The sequence below is a fragment of the Tympanuchus pallidicinctus genome, unplaced genomic scaffold (genome assembly GCF_026119805.1).
Source record: "Tympanuchus pallidicinctus isolate F22 unplaced genomic scaffold, pur_lepc_1.0 scaffold3, whole genome shotgun sequence".
Taxonomy (NCBI): domain Eukaryota; kingdom Metazoa; phylum Chordata; class Aves; order Galliformes; family Phasianidae; genus Tympanuchus; species Tympanuchus pallidicinctus.
Window position 1 is genome coordinate 17,488,027 of NW_026294747.1, and position 25,028 is coordinate 17,513,054.

Below are 25,028 nucleotides of genomic sequence, written 5' to 3' on the forward strand. Positions count from 1 at the left end.
TGAGACACTGACACAGGTTGCCCGGCAAGACTGAGGATGTCCCTTCCCTGGAAGCATTCAAAGCCAGGCAACCTGGTCTAGAGCAGGGAGCTAGAACTAGACAATCTTAAAGGTCGCTTCCAACCCAAACCATTCCATGATTCTATGATCTTAGGATATTATACATACCTGGTCATATTTCACAACAGTTTTGTTTTCTCATCACAAGTGTTTCTACTGTATAATTAATTGTCACATTTGCTTGCACTGATATCTGTACTTAAGCTGTAACTCTAAACATGAAAATACCTAGATAAATTTTTCTTCACTATTTTTTCTGTGCTCTGTATTAGTGAATATTAAACAAAACAAAACAAAAAAACAACTTTAAAAAGCAAGAATGTATTCAGATGAGCATTTAGCTCGAACTTAGGAAAATAGAATTGCTGAAATCCTGAGAAAATTCCCTGGGGAAAGATGGAAGAGAAAAATTCAATGGGTAATGACTCCATCTACAGGAATCAAAAGGAAAGAAGAATTTTGCTGTTCCTGTCCTCTTCAGCCAAAAAAAGGTCACAGTTCCTTCCTTCCACATTATTTAACAACAACTTTTGAACAAAAAGGACACTGAAAACATTAATACAGGGTTCACAGCACCTCGAGAAAAAAATCTACATATTCCTAATTAAGGAAAGGAAATCATTACACTGTAGTTAAACTCCAATCTCAGAGCCAAATTTAACTGGCTTCAAAAATACCCATGATTTGTAGATGAAATTTCAGTAAGGGCTAAGTGTTCCACAGAATGATTTTTTCCACCAGGGTCAAAACAATACATCTGTACACAAAAAATTCCAATTTTCATACTGTATAACCTTTGCTAAAAGTGTGTTCTTGTAAACAGCTACAGCTATTGAAATACTGCAATAAGTTGTTAAAATAATATAAAATTTTAAAAAATATGAGAGAAAGACAAGTTCACATTTTTAAGCTTATATGTGCACTATGACCCAAACTTCAAAATTCTTACTTGGGAAAAATAAAATAAATGAAATTTGAAAATATGTTTTTAAAATACTCAGCAGAAGAGCTTACAGTTAGTTGTGTATTAAGTTCCTGATGAGAAGCTTACAAGTAAAATTTTTGCTGAGAATGTGAATTTTACTTTTCTGGATAGAAATCTTGAAAAGTGTTAACTTGCAGAACCTTTGAGTGACTATAGAAGTGAAGAAAACATGCTAACCTTAACCTAGTTGCTCTGGGTACTTAATGGCCTGTTAAAGCTTGCAGACTGAGCAACAAGCAATCCCATAGCGGCACGTTACCCACTGTTATGCTGCATACTTCAAACAATAATCAGCATTACTGAGGAAGATTTGTACAACAGGAGTCTATGAATTTATTTCAATTATGACGCACACATCAAGCCAGCAGACTTGAAAATTGTCAAATTATTCTCCAAAACCTATTTTTAAAACTGTCGAGGTTATTTTAGAGATACTTGAGGGATCTGCTTTGATAAGACTTCAGAAAAGGCAAGATGGTAATTAATTAAGAAACAGATGCTTTAACAGCTTTTTGTTAGTTAGAGTCACATCTCATGACTTGTGTTTTTTTTAATTTAATGCAACATTCTACATGCAGGATTTTAACACAGTTGTAACACTCATTCCCTCTTCAATATACATGTAAAGCATGTTGAATGTTATCAAATCAAAATGGTTCTTTTATTTGCAAATGACTATACAAGCTGTAAACAGCAAGGAATGAGATATCTTCTGTACAATCTAGAGATATACCTCCACAGTATTTTCTACGTATTTCTTATTTAATTCTAATTCAAATTCCAACAAAACAGCAATAGGTCCATACTCGGATATGATACTAAAAAACACAGTTCAGTAATACATGATGTTGACAGCATTTCCAGTGAATAGGTATAATCTTGCTACCATAGATGAGCAGCCTTCATATGTAATTAGTGAATAAAATGATAATAGAATAGAATGTGCTTTATTATGTATTTTCTAGTTTCTAGGACCACTGTTCAAAAGCAGGAAAGGTGGGTGCCTGCTCACCTGGTTGTAAAGAGCACAGATGTGCAGCGCTGTGTTTCCCGATGCGTTCTGCGCACACATGTCAGCACCATAGAAGAGAAGATGCTCCAGATGTTGGACATGTCCATATCGGCAAGCCTATTAAGAGACACGTATTGTCTCCATTATTATACAATCTAGTTGCATCAGTTAAGCAGTCCAGGTCAGTGTATTTTATCAGAGAAGATACTACTTTACTTGGGACCTAACTTTCAAAACCACCCCTTGACTGCATGACAAGACTCAGATCTATATACGTCTGAAAACTGAGTTACGTGCATTTCAGGTACACCAAATCTGTGCAAAAGTTTAAGCATATCCTTATCAGTAACTTATCAGTAAAATACAAATGTTGATATTTTTATAATATATTCTTAGATAGGATACATAAACGGAACCAATATTCTTATTATGTTCATCATGTCTGATGGTTGACTGAAAATAGATTTTTGTCCCATAAATCTTTGGTACGTTGTCCACTAGATGGCACTAAAGGCGATCAGATTTTCAAATTCCGCTCTCAAGGTTTCCGAGAACGCGGTCAAAGTAGTTCAAAAAAACAGATTCTGTGATGTCAGCAGATGCACCGTGTACACAAGATCCTAAAGAGCATTCCTTTCAAGTGTTTTCCCACTTAACTTCTAACACTGTCAAATGTTACTTTCAGTCACAGAGATAAAACATTAGACCTTAAATAGTTGGAAATAAACTGATAAAGAAAGAGACTCCACTAAAATTTTAAACTTCCCTGATCAGCAAAGAAGTTTGAGAAAAATCACATTCATTTCATTCATTAGTCTCAAGCTCTTGCCTCCTTTCTTCTCTATAGTGCACCAACTGAGCATCTTAATGTTCGTAATATTTTTACCATAACAGTCTCAAATTAGTATTTTTCCTATACAATAACACAGAATCTAAACTGAGAGATGCTTATATACAACACTCTGCTGTAGGTACCTAATTACACTGACTTCACTGGGGATTATATCATCTGCACATCTTGCAATTTGAATCAGAAGAATTAAGTGTACTGCTGAACATAAGATTAAATGTGACACATCTGGGAGTGAACTGGATTTCCCAAATCCCAGGCTAATACATTTACTACCACACCATCTTCAATTTTCAAATTTCATCATATAGAACGAAAATTCCCCAGCATTTTATTAGTTTAATTATTTACACATTATTTGCCAAAATCGTGTCAGCTGATGTTAGAACAGAAAGGTTTAAGGTTGAGCAACAGAAAGCAAGCAACTGAAACTGCGCAAAAGGGAGAAACAGAACCAAATCAAAGCTGTTTTTCTGACTGGATATTAGACCAAATGTATAATGAGCCATATTTAGCTATCAGCTCTCTCCAGCTTCTAAAAGTCAGTCAACATCTGGATACGAATGTGCAGGTGTCCAACTTTCTAATCTTAATACAACAAGCTGGACTAAAGCCAGGCCCTTCTCTCGCCTTGCTTCCTTGCTAGAGCAGAATTTGACCTTCTTCCTTTCTTTGCCAATCTGACAGAAATTTTTCTCCACTTTTTGGGAGCTCTGGAAGACAACAAATACAAGGGAAACGCATTTCCCTTGTCGGGGGGATACATGTTAGGTGAGCTGTTCAAACTGTTAATGAGGGCTCCCTGTTATAGTCAACAGAAAGGGATGAGTATATCAAGAGGATATTTAGTTTACTCCTATTACTGCACAGCAGAACACTTTACCTTTTTGCCATTACTACAAGGGCAGCTTGGAGGCTTATTTTCTGCAGATTTTCTAACAAGATTAAAAACACACTCCCTAAAAAGTATTTCTTTGCCATGCAAAATAACCTTGCCTTCTTCATGCAGACAATATATGTGATTGTATCATGTCACTGTCTTCCTTAATTCACTGACGAATGCTAGGAGAATGGCTGCTCCATAAGTAATGCCTTCTATTTCATTATGATGTTGGCCGACAGCATCAGAAGCAGATGCTGGTAGTGGGACAGTAGAGGTTGAACCTTCCCACCAATATTCTATTCCATTTTGTTGCTGTGCAACAGATGGCAGCACAGGGGCAGTGTTAGAAATTGGCATCCAACATGGACATGCATAAGAAGCAAACGTGTGCAGTTGGAATTCCTCCATGTGGAAACAATGGCAACCATTGATGTTCATCGATGCTTGCTGAATGCTTATGGGGAGACCAGCGTATGTGAACACAGTGAGGTGGTGAGTAGTGTGTTTCAGCAGTGGTGACTGCGTCATGAAAGATAAGCCAACTCTGGATGGTTATGCACAATAGTCACATCATGAAACGATGAGTTCGAAGAGTATCATGATCAGCTCATCTGCATGAATTCATGGTTACTGAATTGAAAAAGAAGTGTTTTGCAGATGGGAATTTGTTCTATCAAATAGTGGTTTTGTTCTCTCTGTTACTGCTGTAGTTTCCATGGAAACAAATAGGAGGCATTACTTTCGGAGCAACCTACATACTTCAATCTATACAATCCATTTCCTTCAGAGGCTCAGAAATTATGACAGTGCATTAATTCTTTTTACTTCTTACTGGAGATGGATCCAAACAATCCAGATTTAAACACACATACACATTAAATGAAAACTTTTTTTCAGATTCTTTCCCCAAACCAGGTAACAAAACCATCTTCCATTTCTTTCAAAGAAAAGAAGAAACATAGCTGTGTACTAAATAAACTTTGTATAGAAGAGAAACTGAGCCTAGATAACCTAAGTAGGAATGCAAAAAGTTTTGGGTTTTTTTTTTTTGTTTGTTTGTTTTCATACTGCATATTCCCATTTTTATCCACCAGGGAAGTTATAAGAAAAGACAAAGAACACCATGTACAAACAGCAGAAGAAAAACAATTAGAATCTCAGTTTCCATATATGCAAGGGATTAAAACTGAACTCAGATTATGAGTTTGTGAGGATTTAACTACCTACAATACAACATACTACATGATTCTAGCAGCAGAATCCTGAATCTAAATCTTCCCTGTGAAGTTCAAAGAGAAAGAAGAAAGTATGTTGAACAGACAAGAAGTTTTACCAGGGAAATTATCATTTAGTTGCTAACAAAAGATCGATTTACTTTTTTCTTTCCTTTCCTTTCTTTATTTTAACTAGAATGTCTCCAAGACACTCACATATCCAAGTATCCTTTGGATAAATATCATTAGCAGCCAGTGCAATTTCTGCAACAAAATCTACAGTAAGCGTTTGCAAAAGCAGGATGCAAAGCAATAATCAATAATTCCATACCTGAATGTGCAAGGGCTGAATGTATAGAAATGGTATTCGTTTAGACACAGAATGTATACTATATGTTTCTGCTCATAGAATGTACAGGAAGATTACATTTCCCAGTACAATTTGAATTCTAAACAAAAACTAATCTTCCCTACCTGATGAATTTCTTGCCATCCGTTTTCATCTTTGCAGCTAACTGTAGCATGTTCATGAAGAAGAAGTTCACAGCAGTAAGGATCCCCCCCCACAACAGCAGTGTGGTACAGCGGTGTCAGGCCACAGCTGTCTTTGTAGTTAGGAGATGCTCCCAGCTCTAAAAGAGTCTGAAAACAAACAGAAACAGTGAAAACTGCTTTTTGAAGGGACTTACAAGTGAAAAGGGGCTTTTCTCCCTGAAAAAGAAATCAGAAGGTGATATTTGTTATGTCTACTTATAGCTCATTTATTTAAAAGCTGAAATAATAGGCTGTGACAAAGAGTAAGTTAAGCAAGGAATGACTTCAAAAGAATTAGAACCTAAAGGAATTTACAGGGATAACAAGGTAAGGATGAATGACAATGTACAGTTTCCATATTACACAAATTTCAGAACTCACATTCTGAAAATGCTTCATCACCTTTGAAAAACATTTACTTCTTCATTTACAGAATACATTATCAAATATACCAAATAATTTGAATATCTGTCAAAAGGAAATAAGCAAATGCCGTAAACATAAGATTGAATCTAGTTTATTAAGGTGATTTAAGAATACTTGTTAAAATATGAAAGAAAACAGGAAAGACTGTAAAGATACAATGCATAATCCATTTTACTGGCACTTGCTTCCCAAGAGATAAGTAGTAATAACACTATCACTATTTCCTCAAGCAGATCTGTCCCAATCTATCAATCAGTAATAAGTTTACATTTCACTACTTTTTTTCCCTATCAAGAATTGAAAGTAAAAAGACCCTTTATTGAAAGCAAATCATAAGATTTGAAAGACTATAATGCACCAGAACAAACACAACTTAATGGATCCACTGAGGATGAAAGCATTCTCCTTTATATATTTTTCTGCATAAAGTAATGTATAATTTGCTACTGAAAGCATCTACCTTGAGGGTTACTTGGTTTTTGGCTCTGGCTGCTTTGTGCAGAGCTGTCATTCCATCTCTGGCTCTGAAGTCTAAATGTGCTCCTCCATTTTTCAGAGCTTTTATCACTTCTACTGTATTGTCAAGTTGAACTGCCAAAGTTAGTGGTGTTTCTGAAGAAGAGAGTAGTATATACATGAAAAAGAAATGATCAGATTTATAAAATAAAGAGCATTTGCTTTAAAATCTTATAAAATATTAAGTTACAAGTACTGATCAAAAATCATGAATGATCATTTTCCTCCCTTGGCCAGCAAAACCATAAAGGTACCTTTAGGCTAAAGATGCCAAGGCAACAGATAGAATGCATGAGATTTAACCTGTTAATCAGTTTAGGCTGAGCAAACCCAATGTTATGCTGCTACTTTTATTGTTCTGACCTCCACTTTCTAGGTCATGATAGTTGGGGTCCAGTCCTCGGTCCAACATTTTTGTGATTTTTTCCACTGAGAGATGATGGACATGATCCATAAATTTTCTCAAGTTAGCCTGAAATAAAGAGTGACAAATGAATCATCATCTAATTGGAAAGGAAAATTTTGACTTAAAGTGAAATATTCTGTCACTATATGTACATTGTCATCGCTGAACTCATTCACACTCTTGAAGAACCAAATTTTTACCATGATAATACATCCTACAGTTTGTAAAGTTCAGGAATCAAATACAATAAGATTCAGTTGTTGATAGTTTTAACAAAAAATGAATGAAATATTAATTTAGTAACAAATTAGATTGGTAAGGTAATCATTATTGTTCGGACGAGCAGATGAGTCTGAAGACATAGATCACATTTTTGCAGCATGCTAAAAACACACTGTATTTGTGTAGAAATGTTCATTAGATATTATTTGTACACCTGCGTAAGAGTCAAACACAGGTATTTTTCTATGAGCAAATTTCACAGATCACAATTCACATCCCTGTCTTTGTGGGAAACACATGTTGCTTGTTGTTCTGCAATTCACTCAGGTGGCAATAAACTTCTTATTTCCAGTTTCTCAGACACATTAGCTTTCTGAGTAGGCATTTACTAACTTCCCCAGTAAACTGGGCATACCTTTGTATGAAGTTTGGCCAGCTGTTTTTCATCAAGATTGAACTGTTTGTACACTCTTTTCTTGTATCGAAACTGAGAGGAAGAAACAATAAACAAATATACAAAAATTTAAAATGTCATATTTTGCTTAAAAACTAGCAATAAAAACATTTCTGACTTTACCAGAAAGGATTATCCAAAGTATGTAGATTTAAGTAATATTCATAAAGAGATCTACTATTTTATTTTGAATATTCACCTACAATCAGCCCTATGCATAAAAGATGAGTTATTATAGTTGTACAGTTCATGTAAGCAAAATGTCTATCCTGTATAAATGTACCGAGATGAGTGGAATTATATGGGAAGTGAGAACAGTCTCCAGAATCTACATAAATGAGCAAGAATTACAGTGAAAGGAGCTTACTCCTAAGGGCATCTCAGCACTTTTATTTATGGTCTCAGGCAGAAAGAAGGCCTAAAGAATCGTGTTAAATAAAAAAAAAACAACACCATATTTGAAAATATCAGCTTAGCACTTCTAAAATTTAAATTTTTAGAAACAACTCCTGTAAAATCAACATGGGCAGAATATGGGAACAGTTCTCCTGATGTTTAATGGGACTGGTCCTGTGGGTGAGGTTCACAGGATTGTCTCTTTTGTCTGAAATTCAGTCTCTGTGTGCAGTTTACTACCCTTCGGCTAGCATGGAAACATCTGTGGCCAGAATCATGGGGTTTACATAGTTATAATTTGTTATTATCTCATCATAATATACCCAGTTCAAAGAATGCAGCACATTTGCTGGACAACAAGACTACACTGTAGGAAGCTTTAATACCAGATTCTATAAAAGCCCACTTTTAACCCGCGCATTGCAACCCTTTAGCTGCTGTGAGGATAATTTTACCAACTGAATGCTTATTAAACAAAACTCTGGAACAAACATGGCAGAGAAAATAATGCAGTTATTTATTTTGCTTATGGCTATAATATGAACATCAAAGATCGACTTTCAGAAAATAAACTGCTGGACAATACAGGACTCAAAACTCTCTCTGGACCTTGGTTCTTTTTTCTTTCATTTGTGTCATACTGGGGAAAGTTTATTAACTACAGATTATTACTGGATGATGTACCATCATACAATCAATACTAACATTAATTAAACGCTAGTTTTGTGCCTAGCTTCCTGACAGAAAGACCCTCCTTTGGCACAAAACAAATGGCTATTATTAAGCAACTGTTACCCTACTTGAGTAAACATAATCACATACCCAAAAATCTTAATCCAGAAACTTACAGTTCTTTCTTAAATCACAGACTACTCTCGTAAAACACATCTCCTATGTCCTCAGGAGACAAAAGTCCCCAGATCAAATCTCCCCAAGGGTCTGATTCTTTGCAGACTTTTGGGGGTGACATGTAGGACAACTGCACCAGCAAGCAAACACTAGCACTTCTGAGAGAAAGAGTTCAAATTCATACTTGATGATTGCTGTTTCCCAGATGCAATTCAGGTGCACACAGAAACCTCAAATATAGTTTACAGTATAATCTGTATCAGAGCAATACAACATTATTTCAGATTTTTCATCTAAAAATACCTCTAGGGAAGGAACTCCTTTATTCACCGGCTGTGGATATTCCCTGAGAAGTCGTTCCTCATCCAAGAACTTTCCATCTCTACCATTGCTTGCTGGCTGGAACAGTCCATAATTCAGGACATCTTTCAAACTCTGATTCAAAGTGCACAAAATTCGTTGCTTTGCGACCCACACTGAAGCTTCTGGATTAAATCTAATGCATTTCTGCAAAGCAAAATGAGAGAAAAGATCTGAATTATGACAAAATATTCCAACAATATCTTATGCTATAAAATATACGAGTGTTGTATATATACACTAAATCCATATGTGCCATGACAAAATCTACATCAATAGAATTATATTTCAGACACTCATTCTTCTATAATAACTAGCACACAAACACCATGAAAACCCAGGAAATTTCAAGTCACTCCATAAACTTCACTGACCAAGTCCTTCTTCAAAGAAAAGATGCCTTCTTGGCAAACCAGTTAGAAAGGCCAAGTGAAAGAAGGGATGTTACAACATGTTTAACCACCCACTTGATTCTAGGCTGTTCTGATGACCAGTCTGATCTGCAAGAGTTTCACAGAAAAATGGTGGTCAGTTAAAATAATTTTATCTTGAGGTGAGCTTGTGAGAGGAACTGTCTGATGTGAGGCAGCAGACAACTTGAAAAGCTCAGAAACCTTTGCAAGTTTTCTGCCACTGAGCAGTATGAAACTTTGGAGTTTAAGGAGTTTAAGTATTTCATAGAACATAATGAAGGATGTTGAAAGGAGCACACGAGGATCACTGAGTCCAGCTTCTGGCTTCACTGAGGACCACCCAAACCCCATATCTGAGGATGTTGTCCAAGTGCTTCCTGAACTCCATCAGGCTTGGAACCATATCCACCACCTCTGATGAACAACCTTTTCCTAATACCCTACATGATCCTCCCCTGACACAACTCCATACTGTTCCCTGGGGTCCTGTTGCCGACACTAGAGAGCGGAATTCGGTGCTGACCTCCATTTCCTGCGAGGAGCTGCAGATCACTATGAGGCCTCCCATCAACCTAGTCTGCTCTGGGCTGAGCAGACCAAGGGATCTCAGCTACTCCTCATGCCATCCTGACCCTTCTCAATCTTCGTAGCCTTCCTTCAGATGCTCACTAACATTTTGATGTCCTTCTTATGTTAAGATGCACAAAATTTCATGCAGTGCTTAAGGTGAGGCCACACCAAGTGCAGAATATGGCAGGACAATCCCTCCCATCAACCAGCAAGCAATGCAAGCAATGCTGTGTTCAAATTTATTTAGTAATTTGATCTTAAATGAAATTCACCAGTACGAGCTGACAAAAACACTTTAATCTCACTGTTGCTTCTGCACTGCTCAACTCAGCAGTGTCTGCTGGCATCCTACAGAAGTTCTGAGGCCATCCATAGAATGGATGCAGTTTGTCTTTTTCAACTAAACTTATTTATCCTGGCACACTCAGCATACATCCAAATGTCACCTCTATCCCATGAACTCAAACCAACTAACAAATTCATGTGAGTGTTTCAATCCTGAAATTTTATTAGCAAGTGTGTAAGCTACAATTACTTTATATGCATACAGTGTCTTCTTGGCCATTTTGATAGTACATGGCAAAAATCTTCAACAATGTAAAGCACCAAGCAGGAGCAAGAAGACTTTGAATTCACAACTGTTTTTAACTGAGCAGACACTGTAGTCAACCAGCCCTCCTTGTGCATTCATTTAATCAGAGCAGAGTGGACTAGCCGACGCAGAGGAGTGGGCTATGCTTCTGTGAATTAATCCTCAGACATGCAGACTGACACTGCAATGGCCTCTATTTGTCATCACTTTCTGGCAGAGCCGTTGAAGCTGCTGTGACAGCATCTTGCAGTGGCATGACCAAGTGAGCAAGACAGGCACAGCAGAATTGGGTCCTGTCCAGCTCCACTGTGGCCGGTCATGAATTATTAAAAATTACCACTGGGTTTGTCTTTCCCAGCAGTTTTTCAGACAAGGCTCAAGTACTGACATCAGGGTATTTTGAGGTGTGTGATGGGAGAGTGATAAATTAATGGAGAAGGGACTAACAGCTGGCAACTCCAGAGCATACAAGCAGACTCTGTGGCAAGTGAACCCCCAGAGATAAACCCCCTACTCTGCTGATGTCACCCCTTCCACTCCACAGCTGTCTACAGCTTTCACTCTGAGGTGTGTTTTCCTGCCTACCTTTATTTTATTGTCCTCAAGTAATTACAGATACCTCCCATGCTTTTAAGCGTTATATTCTGTTGTTGTTTTTACAAGGGAACATGAAGGATTAAAAGGATGGCAGAAGGAAAATACGACCTGTCTTGCAGTGACATTACACTGCTTTGATTTTAATTTGCAATTGCAGTTTAATTATTATTTCTTTTTTAAATACACCTTGATTATTCAATGTTTCATCTAATCTGTTGTGATCTATCCATTCTTGATTATCTGCAAGCATAGCAGATGATGGTGGATATTTCTAATTCTCAAAGATATGTTAAGCTGGCAAAATTATGAATAATTTCATATTTCATCAGAACATACTTCAAAAGAAAATAATTCTACGGGATTTAAGCACATTACATCAGTAATGCACAATATTTATCTACTTATATGCTTCCCTTTCTACACATTCGATATCACCACATTCATCTAATGCATGAGGAAAGGCAATAAGAGTTTAACCACTTGCATTGGGCTGAAACATCACAGAAGAATTCTTCTTGTGCAGAAGCTCAAAGGCTTGCTTTAAAATGAGTTATCTGATGCATATATCACCATTACATTTCTACCACATTATGATATCTTATAGAGACCTCAATAGCAGAATAAATATGAAACTACTTCAAAACTAATAACCTTACAGATTCATTTACTCACAGTCCTAGCCTATCTACCAATTCACAAGTGCTCTTATTTTTATAAATGTTGAAGATTACTGAAATCGTATTATCATCATTGCCAAAGATTTTCAGCTCCTTACTAGGGCTGCAGGGCCTGACTTCAGCAAAACAAAAATATCAATATTCGTTGGAAATTACAGGATTTCCATAAAATAGAAATATCAGCCTTATAGCCAGAGACAGACACAGCTAAACAGAATTTAAGATAATGCATTCTGAGGCATAAATCAGACTAAAAGTAAAACAAATAAACACCTCAAAACAGACATCTGACTCTTTCTAAAGAAAATAATCTTCTTCGGAGTAAAGGAATTAGCATCTTTAGTACACTAATAAGATTCCCAACTTTTCTGTAGAAACACGCAAAGGCTGCTAGCAGTGGAAGCAGACAGCACTGGAATACCAAGAGCAGATGCCCACAACAACTTAGGGTTGCAGTTCACCTGGTGCAGGTTTCTGCAGAGGGGGTCAGGTCTGCAGGATTCCACAAGCACAGCAAACCTCCACAGATACACATCCTTACTAATTCGTGCACTACAAACAGTTCTGCAAGTGAAGCCAACAGAGGTATGCTCATAAGAGAATGAGATTCTTCGTCTCTTTCACATAAATAGCTAATCAGTACTTGACTTGGAATGAGTTCAAAATCCATACAGAAAATTACTATCAATAGTGCATCAACATGCATTGTCAATAATGAGATATCACAAAATCTGATGTCAGTCTTTTGTTGTCTGCTTGAGGAAGCCAAACAGTTCAGCAGGCAGTTCAGCTGTTTTCCATTCACTGGACTGAAACATACTAATAGTTCTTGAAGTTTTACAGAAACACAAGCTATACTTCAAAAGGACATGAAGCCTCAAAAAAACACCAAGACCCTAAATTATTTTTCTCTTGCATCTGTCGGTTTAAATATAGAAGAATTTATAAAGCCTAGTACCAACGTTTAATTTCATGGCAGAATTCAAGCCTGACTTTCGTTCTGAATGGCTTTAATATCATTCTGGGTTAACAGAATTGTTAGCAGCCTATCTGACATAAATCCTTTCTTCGGATTCAGATCAGCAGTGCAGCGCAAGATGAGGCAATGGAAGAGACTACCCTCCTGTTCAGCACAACCCTGCAACTGGAGTGACCATGAGAAAATAAAATAGCAGCTGAGTAAAAAAAAAAAAGCCAGACATTTTTCTAGCAGGATACTTTTATGACTTAATAATTAAAAAATACAGAAAACTTGTAATGACAAAGAACATCAGAAATACACATGAAAAAGATACTTCAACATGATAGACAGATGGGATTTATTCATACCAACTTTCTGTTGCATCCCAAGACCAGACAAAATGTCATAGTTTGCCTTGAAGCCTGGTTACTTACACTATTAAAATTAAAATAGAAAAGGGAAGGGAGGAAGGGAAGAAGGGAAGAAGGGAAGAAGGGAGGAAGGAAAAGCCTTCAGTGACTAAAAACCTGACAAAATCACACTGGGCCACTAAAAATCCAAATCTAGCAGCAAGACAGCATGTCATCATTGGCTGATGAAATGAGAGAACTGTGTTTGTAATATCAGAGCTCTTCAGATCATGATGGATACAGTCAATTATAACCTTGTACTCTCAGTACTGGTGAGAAGAAGTCACAGAGTGTAAGGACTGGAAGCAAGGGAAACAAAGCTCACCCATTATTCCCTAAAGGGAATGTATTTATTTCTTGTGAGTAACGTTCATGATACAGACTCTCAGAGGAATAACATTTATGCATTCTAAGTCAAATAAACTACCAACTTTTTTTCATCAGAATCATGATGATGTCAATCATACAAAACTCTGCTGTGTCAGAGGAATACTGACAAAAGTTTTATACACAGTTTCCAAACTGTGATTATCAGACTAGCAAAATAGAAGCTATTCCTTTGGATAGAAGATGTCAGTATTAAAGATTTGACAAACAAAAAGGAAAGCGCAAATGCAAATAGCATTGAATATCTAAAAAGAAAGGAGAAAGGGAAGGGGAAAAGGGAAAGGGAAAAGGAAAAGAAAAAAGGGAAGAAATGCCATCCTTCTTAAAGGAAAGCACAGGACCATCCGCTCACTAGCTTTCCATGTCCAATCGACATTCAACACTAAAAATGCGTATTGCCTTTGGGCATGAGGTAGGAGGTTGGGATTAGTTTCAAGCCCAAGAGAGATTCAGACTTGCTTATCTGTATTCTCTGAACTAGCAGAGAGAGGTCACCACAGCCAGTAGAAGAGAAAAAGTCACTTACTGCAATTCCCATCAGATTAGCAAACCCGAACTCTCTGTGTTGGATGCACTGCAAATAAGCAGCTACTCAAAAGATTACACTAGATCCATGAAGGATTTAGTACCTTCTGGCTTATTAAATCAGGAAGTTAAATGCCACAAGACAGTGCTTGTTTGTCTGCTCTCCTACACATGTATGGAAGATTTTTTGTGAGCTCCATTCCCTCAGTAATATTAGTGTGATTCAGGAAATCATTCCGTTACTCATTTATACACTCTCCATGCCCTTGTGCTATGGATACTTTCTTGAATACAGATGAACAAAAGCAGTAAGAAATTACTCTTTCTATGATGTATTGTTTCAACACTATGGATTATCATGTGAACTGAAAAGGAGACAAAAAATAATTCATATAATAACTGAAAAAAAAGTCTTCATAAGACTGTGGCCAGGTTTACAGCATCTTCAAAGTTTCAGATGAGAACATCAATTAATTATCATACGCAATGATTGATAATTTATAATGAACTGTGACCTTTTCCAAGTTATGTTATGCTGCATTTAAGCTATCATTTTGTAAAACTGAATCCAGATTTCACTTTATTGCACAAGGATTTGTGGGCTTACAAATTAAATCAGAAATAGGTCATCTGCTACAGGACTGTTTAAAACAGTTGAGTTATTTTTAATTAAAACTTTATTGAAAATGAAAAAAAAAAAAAAAAAACTGAAAAGTAAAGCAATAAAAATGAACAAATAAAGAAGAAAACCTAAAATACATTTTATTTCATTTCCTGCACAACATTAATTTTTATCAAAATAATAGTTTCAATAGTACCAATAAGTAAAGTATTATTGGTCTAAGAAACGGAGTGATGAAATGAGAGGACTCATATCAGTTTGTTTTTAACATCAGAGAGAGGCTAGCAAGTAAAATAAATGTAATTCTTCTGTTGATTTTGGATCTACTCATTGTAAAATATACAGCAGACTGGTAGGAACATTGACAGAAGACTTCATTACAGGTAAAAACCTTTTTAAAAGGATACTGTGTACAACACTAGATTTCAATATTTCTATAGCACTGAAATGAAAGATCCAAGGTGATAAGTGTTTCAGCCAAGATTTCCCAAAGATCCTATGGGTGGATCCCTGCAGCCACAATGCTGCTGTTCCCTCAAGAGCCTTGCTGTCCAGCTCAGGTCCCACACCGCCTCCTCTTTACAGAATTTAATTTCACACCATTTAAAATAACAGAGTGGAACTACATTTTCAACAGAAAGAGGTTCAAGACTTAACTAGAAATCTTAAATATAAGAATTGAAGAGAGAATGGTCTCAGCTTCAGCACAGACTTCTTTGAGTTTCTGCTGCACTCTGTACATTGAGTTTAAAAAAAAAAAAAAAAGCAGCTCTACAACCACACCTGAGGCCATACTGTCAAACCAGTTTTTTCCTATCAGCTTGTAGACAGGCCATCTCTATCATTCCAAAAATGAACTTAATTAAAAAGAAAGGAATAATTTCATCTGAGATAGATCTTGAGTGGCAGCACAGTATGATGTAGAAGTTAAATGTCACCATGGAGCGATGCATGTAACAGGCACACCCGAAAGAATGGTGGTTTTATAATCACCTTTGAAATGAAGAAAGTCTGATGCACACCATCAGCTGAAAATCCAGACAGCGGCTAGGTAATTTAGGTAATTAATCAAAACATAGACAAAATGTGGTTCTAGATAGAATCAGCAAGTAATTCCCAGTGATCTTCTCCAGGATGCAATTGCTATTCCTATTGCAGCACTTAGGAGGACCATTACAAATTACAACAGCAAGCTTTTCCAGCTTCTTTTTTCTAACTTTTCATATCCTGCATTTTATACATTCTGCCACGAAAGAAACAAATTTATAGTTCCTCACTAGAAAGTGGATTCTGGATTGTAGACTTCTGATATGTAAGGAACATCCTAGATGCATTTTTTAATTAAAAAATAAAAAAACATTTTTATTATCAAATCTTTTGTACATTTTTAAACAAACTGAAATTCTGTTTAATGTCTCTACCTGTAAGACGTGGTAGAATAAGCCTTTCTATTTTCATCCATTTGACTTTGGATTGTGAGACATAGCTGTAGGTTAGAATATTTGCATCTCGAAAGATTCATTCCAGAAAATCAGAAAAGGCTAATCCTATAATTTCTGATACATTTCTATTATAACTGGTGAGGAGATGGGAAAAAATAACATAATGATTTCACATCACTGTAAAACCTGTGGAATGGTACAACGCCACACTTTCTTCTTCTTCCAGACCAAGGGTGCTGATTTCTCTGGGGGGAAGACTGAGAAATAGAACTGTGTAGTGAAAGCATAGCAGCATAACAGGAAGAAAAGGTCTATTTTTATGTTTCTTTCCTCATTTTTACATTCTAAACATCATAGCTATCTAACAAAGATATCGTTTCATAGCAAGAGGATATACAAAGGTGATTAAAAAGAGAGAGAATGGTGAATTCCTGTGAAGCCACTCAAAAACTATCTCATAAGGAGAGAAACAAGAAGATGGTGGAGTTACTTTTGTATGCAGCTCTCCTAGAGAGTATATGATACGTTCTGATAAGTTTTTAGATTCGAAATTCTCTTTATTCTACTCAGTCAAATGTCTCTGAATGCAGATCAAACAAGTATTTCACTTCACAGCTTACATCAAGTTAATATGCTAAATAAATTCTCTTGCTTGGGATTTAGTTTAGGCAATCAGTTGGACACACTACTGGGGTAAAAAAATTGAATGCAAAAGCAAACAAGACATACATTTTGACTTAGTTGTAAAAAAAACAAAACAGACTTACTGTGGACTGAAAACAGCAAAGTTAATCTTTCTAAACTTCTTTTAAATGATAATGTAATATCTAAACTTCTTTTAATTGACAATGTAATATCCCTTACCGTTTGCTGGAGATCAGGTATTATAATTCGAATCACCAGAGTGTTGCTCTGACTGTCATCCATTCTGCTGCTTGGCTTTTCTGCAGTTGCTCTAATTGTGTCATAAATAGTTTCCTCTTTGGAACTGTCAGATTCAGACTCAACAGAATAGTCGGAATAGCTCTGTGCCATTTCATCTTCGCTTGATGTTGGGCTACGAGGCATGTTCAAGCTTTTTACCCTGCCAATACAAAGCAGAAAGATAAAAATATATGAACAGCTAGTCTTAAAAATCAATCAGCAACAAGTGTTCTTTATTTTCCTGAAACACAAATTTAACAGTGAAGTCATAGCTTTTACCTTATTTTATTTTCTCTTGTAATTTACAGAGGTAGACAGCATGTAGTGGAAATAAATCTGGCCACCAATTTACTACAAAAGAGAAAGAAGACCAAGAGTAGGAAAAAGAGGAATTGAAAGAAAAGATGACCTTTCTTCCAGGCACACTTAGTCCTCCAAAAGATCCAGAGAAACCAAGTATTCTCATCAGGTTTTCTGCTAAACAGCAATGTTATAAATTGTACTTCCAGTATCCAAGTATATTTCTCCCAGTGTAAAAAGGACAGTTCAGGACATTAACATACCTGCTAAACTTATATCATTATTGAAAATAAATGCTGAGAAATGGTAGGGATAAGCCTTTAGACAGTATTTTCAAATAGCAAAATCAATTAAAAAATGGAATACTACAGAGAACTAGACAGATAAAGACATTCCTTTGTTTTCTGGCTCTACACTACCAAAATCCTTTTATTATGTGTACATAAATACAGAGCTTAGAAACATATTTTCATCTGTGCTATAGATTAGGATAACATGAAAGTAATACTTAATTCTAAAGAATGGACTTCTGCATTCAGATATCAGTTGCTCAGGTCTCACAGTAAGAACATTTTCCTTCCAGAGATTTTCCAACTGCAGAAGCAAATGACAGCTTTTGCCCCCTAGAAATATAAAGCTTCATGGGGAAATGTGTAATTATTACTTTGTGGAAAAATGGAGGAAAATCTATACCAAAAAAAAAAAAAAAAAAAAAAAAAAAAAAGGGAAAGGCCACCATAAACTATGCAGTGTTTAGCAGCAAACATATACTTCTTCAGTTTTCAGAGACCAGAAAAATGTAAACATTATTTTCCATGTCTTCTGTGAGCAACCTTCCAAGACAACTTTTCTGCTTTTTAATAAAGAAAAATCCATAGCTCAAAGAAAAAAAAATACCAACCAATCCATTTGTTGGCCCACATTAAAATGACATTAAAGCAGAAATAAAACACACAAGTGCAAACTGACTTTGCCAAGGTCTCTCACATGCCACATGACTGTGCCAAGATCTCTCAATGTATGCTTTGTACAATGGTCTATAGTCAGATCCTGAAAGTAAATATACACTCAAACAACAGCAGAGCTCTCTGCATTATTGTGTCTCATAATTCAGTTTGAGTCAACTGAGAATCACAATGAGATTACTCATTCCTCCTCAGTAATTGGCCATTCATACTGAAATAATTACAAAAGATGCAGAAAAGGTGACCCTTCCAATTGTTTTAAGGTGCCAACGTGCCGGCAGCAGAGCTTGAACTAGAGCATGGGAAGTGGCAAGGCAAGAGTTTAAGGTCAAAGTCAAAAATTTCCACAGCACATCATACATCCACATCATCAAGTAGTATTGTTATTTCTGGTGCAGGACAATTCCAGTATTATTACCCTCAGCTATAACTACTAATGAAGACAAAAACAGTGCATTCAAAAATAATATGAAAGCTTGCCAGTTCATAGCAGCTTAATGCAAGTCTCTATTTACAAACAAAAACTCTTGAGGGAGTATTTTATCTTCTTACTGCTTCACTGAGCTGTAGATTAATGCTGCTCTCCAAACCACCCTAAGTCAATAAAAAGCATAAACATTTCAATGGCTGCTTTATTTATCTACAAATGCTGAATCATATGAAATCAGACTACAGTAGTAGGTTGATACACAGTATTTATGAACATATATACCTATATGAGAGGTATAGGCCAGCAAGTGTGAGGAAAAAGACATGATCACCACATGGTTTGTCTTGCCTTAAAGCCATCTGAGAATATCCAGAGCAATGGCTTCAACTGCTTTGATAGAGTGCAGTAAACCGCAATTATACAACATAGAAATAAAGAGCTGAATTGGGAAAAAACTTCCCAAGGTTTTGATGAGTGGATTTTCATACAAGAATTTTCATACAAGAATACCCAGAAATATCTCACTGTGGAATAACAAAGGGAAACTACCACCTAAAGGACCAGCTCTGAAGTACTATGTACTTAACAAAACTTAAATCACCAAACTTTCTGGTATAAGACAGGAAAGAAAGGACAAGTAACCACACAAAGGATAATGAAAGACTGCATTTACAAGAGTAAAGAGAGCAGAAGCTATGCCCCAACAGCTCTTTCCAGAAACAGATCATTTTAAAGCTTTTTTTAAACAAGACAATCTGATGACTGGAGATGAAAAACCATTGGGAGGGACAGATCCTGCCAGGGCACCGAGACCAAATATGCCTCCATAAACCTACAGACACTTTAAGGCAATTTGGTTTCTTGGTTCTTCATTTGAGTGGAAACAGGAGATGCAGCCATTCATTAACAAGAGGTGCTCACTATTACAGCACCCTCAGGGAAGTTGTTATCAGAGCTGTTTCAATTTTTTCCCAGTGAGATTCCAAAGACTTTTCCCCAGTTAAAACCATCAACCAAGCACATTGCTTGGCTTGCCTACCCTTGTACAGTAGAAGATAACATGGCATCATAGGCTCCTAATTCTCCAATGTTGGAAGAAAAAAACTTACTGGTTCAACAGGAGGTCACATTGTTAAAATGTAAATTAGTTTTCACTGATATAATTGTTTTGGCTACTATAATTAAGGTGATGTTATTTTCCAGTGATATGATACATAAGTGGCTGCTTTCAGCACTTTTCTTGTGGGAGGAGAGCCTAAGGATATATAAAAGACTATACAAATAGCACACAGGTTATCAAAAGGCAAGAATTTCAGCTCCCAGAGCTCTCTGTGTATCTGAATGCAGTGCTCCAGTGAGTGCAAATTGATACAGCAGGGAAAAGCAAGAACAGCATTTTTTGGAGCCTTATGGTTGGTAGGTATTCCATGGACAGAATGTACAAATGCATATCTTACATTTTATGCTTAACTATGCTAAATATCATAAAATAAATATTTACTACAGAGATTAAAACATATCTGATATGGACAAATATTTAGCATGTTATCTTAAATAAACACAAAAGTATTGCAAGACCTTCAGTGCAAATACCCGCTACAAAATTAGAATTTAAAATCATCCACTTAATGAAGGTTACATGCAATTTATTTGTCCTGAAAAGTAGCAAACCCTCCCATCTAGTTTCATAGTGGTAAACTGGAGCAGATGTATACAGACAGACACAAAAACTCACATGGAAAAACATCTCATATACAGTCCCCTCCCTACTGTATCAGCACCAAGAAATAAGATAAATTGCAGGCATTTCTCCAGTTTGAATGGACCAAACTCCGCTGTCCTGCATCTGAGGAGCACCCCAGGCTGACAGATCAGGGGGCACAATGTCCCTGTTCCCCTGGGACATATCCCCCAGCCATCAGCCCTGCAAAAACTGCACTCTCAAGCAGTGGCTTCCTGCTGCTGCTGCTCTGCACACCCAGCTCAGCAGGAGCTGGGTCTCTACCACATCCATCCCCCTGGCCCTGCAGAGAGCAGAAGGACAGGGCAGCTGCAGCCTGTGCTCCCCTGTGTTTCTGCAGAGGGAAAGACTAACATATGGTGGGACAGAAGGAAACACATCCCTAACACTGAAGCCACATTTTCATATGGAAAACACGATAAAGGACATTGAAGGATTAAAAACTTCCTTCCCTGGCCTGTAACATTTTCATTTTGCAGTCATCAGAACAAAGACTGAGGTCTCCCACAACCGCCCATTTTGGATGAATCAAATAGTTACTAGTTTTCCTTTCTCTCCAATGTGGCTGAGGCACATACATCAAATGCCTTGCCCAAGGCCACCAAGGCAGATCTCTGAGCAAAGTTTCAAATTCAAGGGTCACTGGCTCTCAGTCTCGATAAGAACAATCTATTTTTATATAAACATTCATTTGCACAATAGCAGCCCTGTTGCCTGCAGGGAGAAGACCTCTAGGCTGCTATTGTCAGACGAGTTAAAAATGTACCTGTGGGAATATCCCAGAGACAGAGTCGGCATTGTTATGGGCTGAGTAATGCCATTAACCAAGCTGTGAGAAAAATTTGCTTTTAGAGTAATGGCAACTGCAACAAAGAGGTATTTAATAATTAACTTTGAAGAAAAAACTATTCAGAGAAAAAAAAAAAAATTCCATCAATATAAAGCCTTCCAGCTCCTAACAGACAGATTCTCAGGCTTTATTCAGGATTATTATACATCTCAGCTCAATAAGCAGCTCTCCAATCTACTAAATTAAAATGCAGGAGAAGATCTAGCATTGCTTTTTCTAATTATATTAATATTAAAACCAAAATGCATTTCATCTGGAGACAGGGGTACAGTCAGCATCTCTCCAGTTGTACAGAAAATGCCATGGAGAAGACAATCTGATTGGCGGACCAATTCCAATGGACAGTTTCCAAGATGATTGACTCCAATTCCACTTAGCACTGTTGCTTTAAAGCTGGCATTAAGTAGCACTGCCTCACTCCCATCCTTGCACTCCTGGTCCCTCCACTGTGCCCCGACAGCTTTAATTGTTGCACCGACACAAGCAGTGGAGCAGAGCAAAGCACTGGTCCAAGTTAAAGAGCAGCTTTTTGTTCTGGGAGGTTAGCTTCAGCGTCCATCACTCTGGATCACTATGCAAATGTCTGAATAAGCAGCAGCAAGTAGATGGCAGAGGGCCAGAAGCAAATAGTCAGGGCATGAAAAGGGCAGAAAACATTTTTTGCAAAGGCAGGATAAACGTTCGCCAGTGTAAAGTGAATCTGAGACACTATGGGCTATGTGATGGGAAAGAAATTTATATAAATTGAACAATCTGATCAACACCAATAAATATGCATTGATTGTCAGCACCAAAATATAACAATACAGAACAAGTCAACTTACTGAAATCCACTGATACAAAATTCAACCAAGAAAATGCAAAAACCTAAAAAGTATATGCCTAGATGAAGAGAAACAGAAGAACGCTAATCAGCTCTCAGTACAGTCCCAGAGGGATGAGGTCCTTGTAGCTTCTTCCCTTTTCCTACTCCATCAGACCAGGAGGGGGCTTTCACAGAATCACAGAATCGTAGGGGTTGGAAGGGACCTCCAGAGATCATCGAGTCCAACCCCTTTGGTGTTGACCCAACATCACGCAGAGCTGTGCTGGTTGGGGTCCACTCCTGGGGGTCTGCTGCAACAGAGCCAGATTTGTATCCAAGGGAACACCTCCTGATCTGATCCTATTCAGAAGTTTAAATGTCACTTAGGAGACTGAAAAATAGAGGATAAGGACATGCATGAATCAAGGCTCTAAGAAAATTAATCTATGAGGTCCTGCAGTTCCCTCTATCTGTAAAATGGACAACTAGTTCTTGATTCTTCTGTAAAGCACTTTTATTATGTGAGAGGGAGCACTAGAAAAGCAAATCACTTGCATATATCTTTTTTAAAAAATTTCCCCTTTGTGGCAATTACCTAAAAAATCCTGGTCATACAATATTTTGCAATTCACATCTGCATAATTATAGTTTCCTTTCATTTTTTTTTACACCATTCCTTCACTTAAATTTACCTTGGTTGCACTGTCTGGTAATGCATTTTTTATCTCCTTGTTAAATAACTGAAACACCCATATAAATATTTTACAAGATGAGTGCTGAGTAATGTACCACATTGCCAAGCAAATCCCTCTCTTACTTTTCTCTGAAGCTGTTGTACGTCAGCATGGTATCTCTTACACCAAAACCCAAATACAGAATTGGACTTAGCACTGAAGATCAGTGGCCACACTCACTTGTTCCCACCAGCACTGCTGGGAGGTTCCAGCTGCCCTGTTTTAGGGCTGACTTTTGTAGTCCTTGTAGTACTCTGCTAGGTGTGCTACGCACAAGTGAGAAAGTGTTTTGCAAAAGGGATCAAGAGTTTTAAGAGAATTGAATAAAGCAACTGTTGAACCTGATCCTTATTTCTAATGCAGGTTGTTGCCCCATGGTGATGTATATTTGCGCAGTGCAGACTTGCCAACAAGAGGCTAAGCCCCATTAACTTTTGGTATTTCGAGTCCCAAATACCAAAATCATATGATTAAACTGGGTCTTAAGATCAGTTTGCAAGAAGGTAATTTGTTCTTTTTGCGGATGTACTTCTCCACTAGCATTCCTAGCACATAAAAAATCTACACATGCAACATATTTCTGCAAATACAATGTCGTTTTCTAAGGGTTTCTTAAATTTCCCAGTAGTTTTGGAGGCATTCCCTTTTGTACAAAGGTAGATATATACTTTGTCCTCCAACTGTTTCACTTTCAGTATTAATTTTACTATTCAGAAGGTCAAAGTATTTTTGTAGAAAGGCTCAACTTCAATCACAAAGATACAAAAACAAATTAGAGGAAGGATAGAAACAAAGTATTCAGTGAACAAGAGACTTATTGCCCTGAGCAAGCAAGGCTGGAAGAGAGGCAGGTGTGCAAAGGGCTTAAAAACATTTAAAGTAGAAAGAACTTTGCAACGTTATAAAAGAGAGCCCATTAGAAAATAGAGCCCATTAGAAAAAGAGGAATAGTAAAATGGTTAGAAATCTTTCAACAACAAAAAGGAATAAAAAGCATATTGCTAGGGAGTGCACAGCAAGTATTTACAAATGTTAAACACAGTGAAGTTTACAGCAAAGGCCAACTCCCACTGGCAATACAATATCTTAAGTGTCTTCTGCAGAGCACCTGCAAGGTTTCCAGTGCAAGCTTATCTGACCTTTATTTAAAGGTCACCCCTCCAGACAAGGCATTACAGCCAGCCCCTCAAGCCCCACGACGGGTAGCTTCCAGGCTCTCTTCATTTCTATCGTTGTTCTTCACACAGCCTCTGGCTTTGTACATTTATTAGAACATCTATTTTCCAATAAATAGATGAACAAACAACAGTCCTCCTATGTCATTCTTTAAATACCACTTGCAATGTATGCTATAGTTTTCCAAGATGAAATCATAACACACTCTGAAGGATGAAGTAATGGACTGGAACTTTTAAAGCAATTTCACACCTTGCATGGGAAATCAATTTATGTAATCCTGCTTAAGTAGCCAGAATTGCTTTAGGAATGGCTGCGCCAAGATTGTCTCCTGCATATGGTATTCATATGAGAAGCAACAATCAGGAGAAGGTATAAGGGTCAACGTGAATCATGGAAGTCTATTCAGTTCTGGATCCAGTAAACTATTTCTTCATAATATGACCACAGAAATATTTATATTTTATCAAGCACACTCATGTCTAGTATGTAGAATTCAAAGCTGCAGACTTCAGCAGCACAAAACAAAACAATTTCCCCTTCAGTAACTCAAAACAAGTACAGACTAAGTAACTAATTATGAATTTTTCTCTTTAAGCAGTGTGCAAGCATTAGAGCACTTCAATTTTGAATGGTTGTTACCTACTTATGAAAGATGGATATAATGCTTGCCTTGGTTCTTCAGAAGCTTTGAAGAGGGAAAGGGAAAGGGGAAGGGAAAGGGAAAGGCAAAAGAGAAA

The 25,028-nt window shown here is 37.1% G+C and overlaps 1 protein-coding gene across 6 annotated transcripts in view; it reads right to left on the reverse strand.

The window, feature by feature from the left end:
- SHANK2 (SH3 and multiple ankyrin repeat domains 2) overlaps window positions 1-25,028 on the reverse strand; it is a 334,008-nt gene that overhangs the window by 276,887 nt on the left and 32,093 nt on the right. For all 6 annotated transcript variants that reach the window (XM_052693113.1, XM_052693116.1, XM_052693111.1 and 3 more), the window contains 7 exons: window positions 17,228-17,447; window positions 9,111-9,314; window positions 7,524-7,595; window positions 6,844-6,952; window positions 6,425-6,576; window positions 5,479-5,646; window positions 2,058-2,174 (listed from right to left, as the gene is read on the reverse strand). In XM_052693113.1, coding sequence (XP_052549073.1) covers window positions 2,058-2,174; window positions 5,479-5,646; window positions 6,425-6,576; window positions 6,844-6,952; window positions 7,524-7,595; window positions 9,111-9,314; window positions 17,228-17,447 — 1,042 coding nt within the window. The remainder of the gene's footprint in view (window positions 1-2,057; window positions 2,175-5,478; window positions 5,647-6,424; window positions 6,577-6,843; window positions 6,953-7,523; window positions 7,596-9,110; window positions 9,315-17,227; window positions 17,448-25,028) is intronic.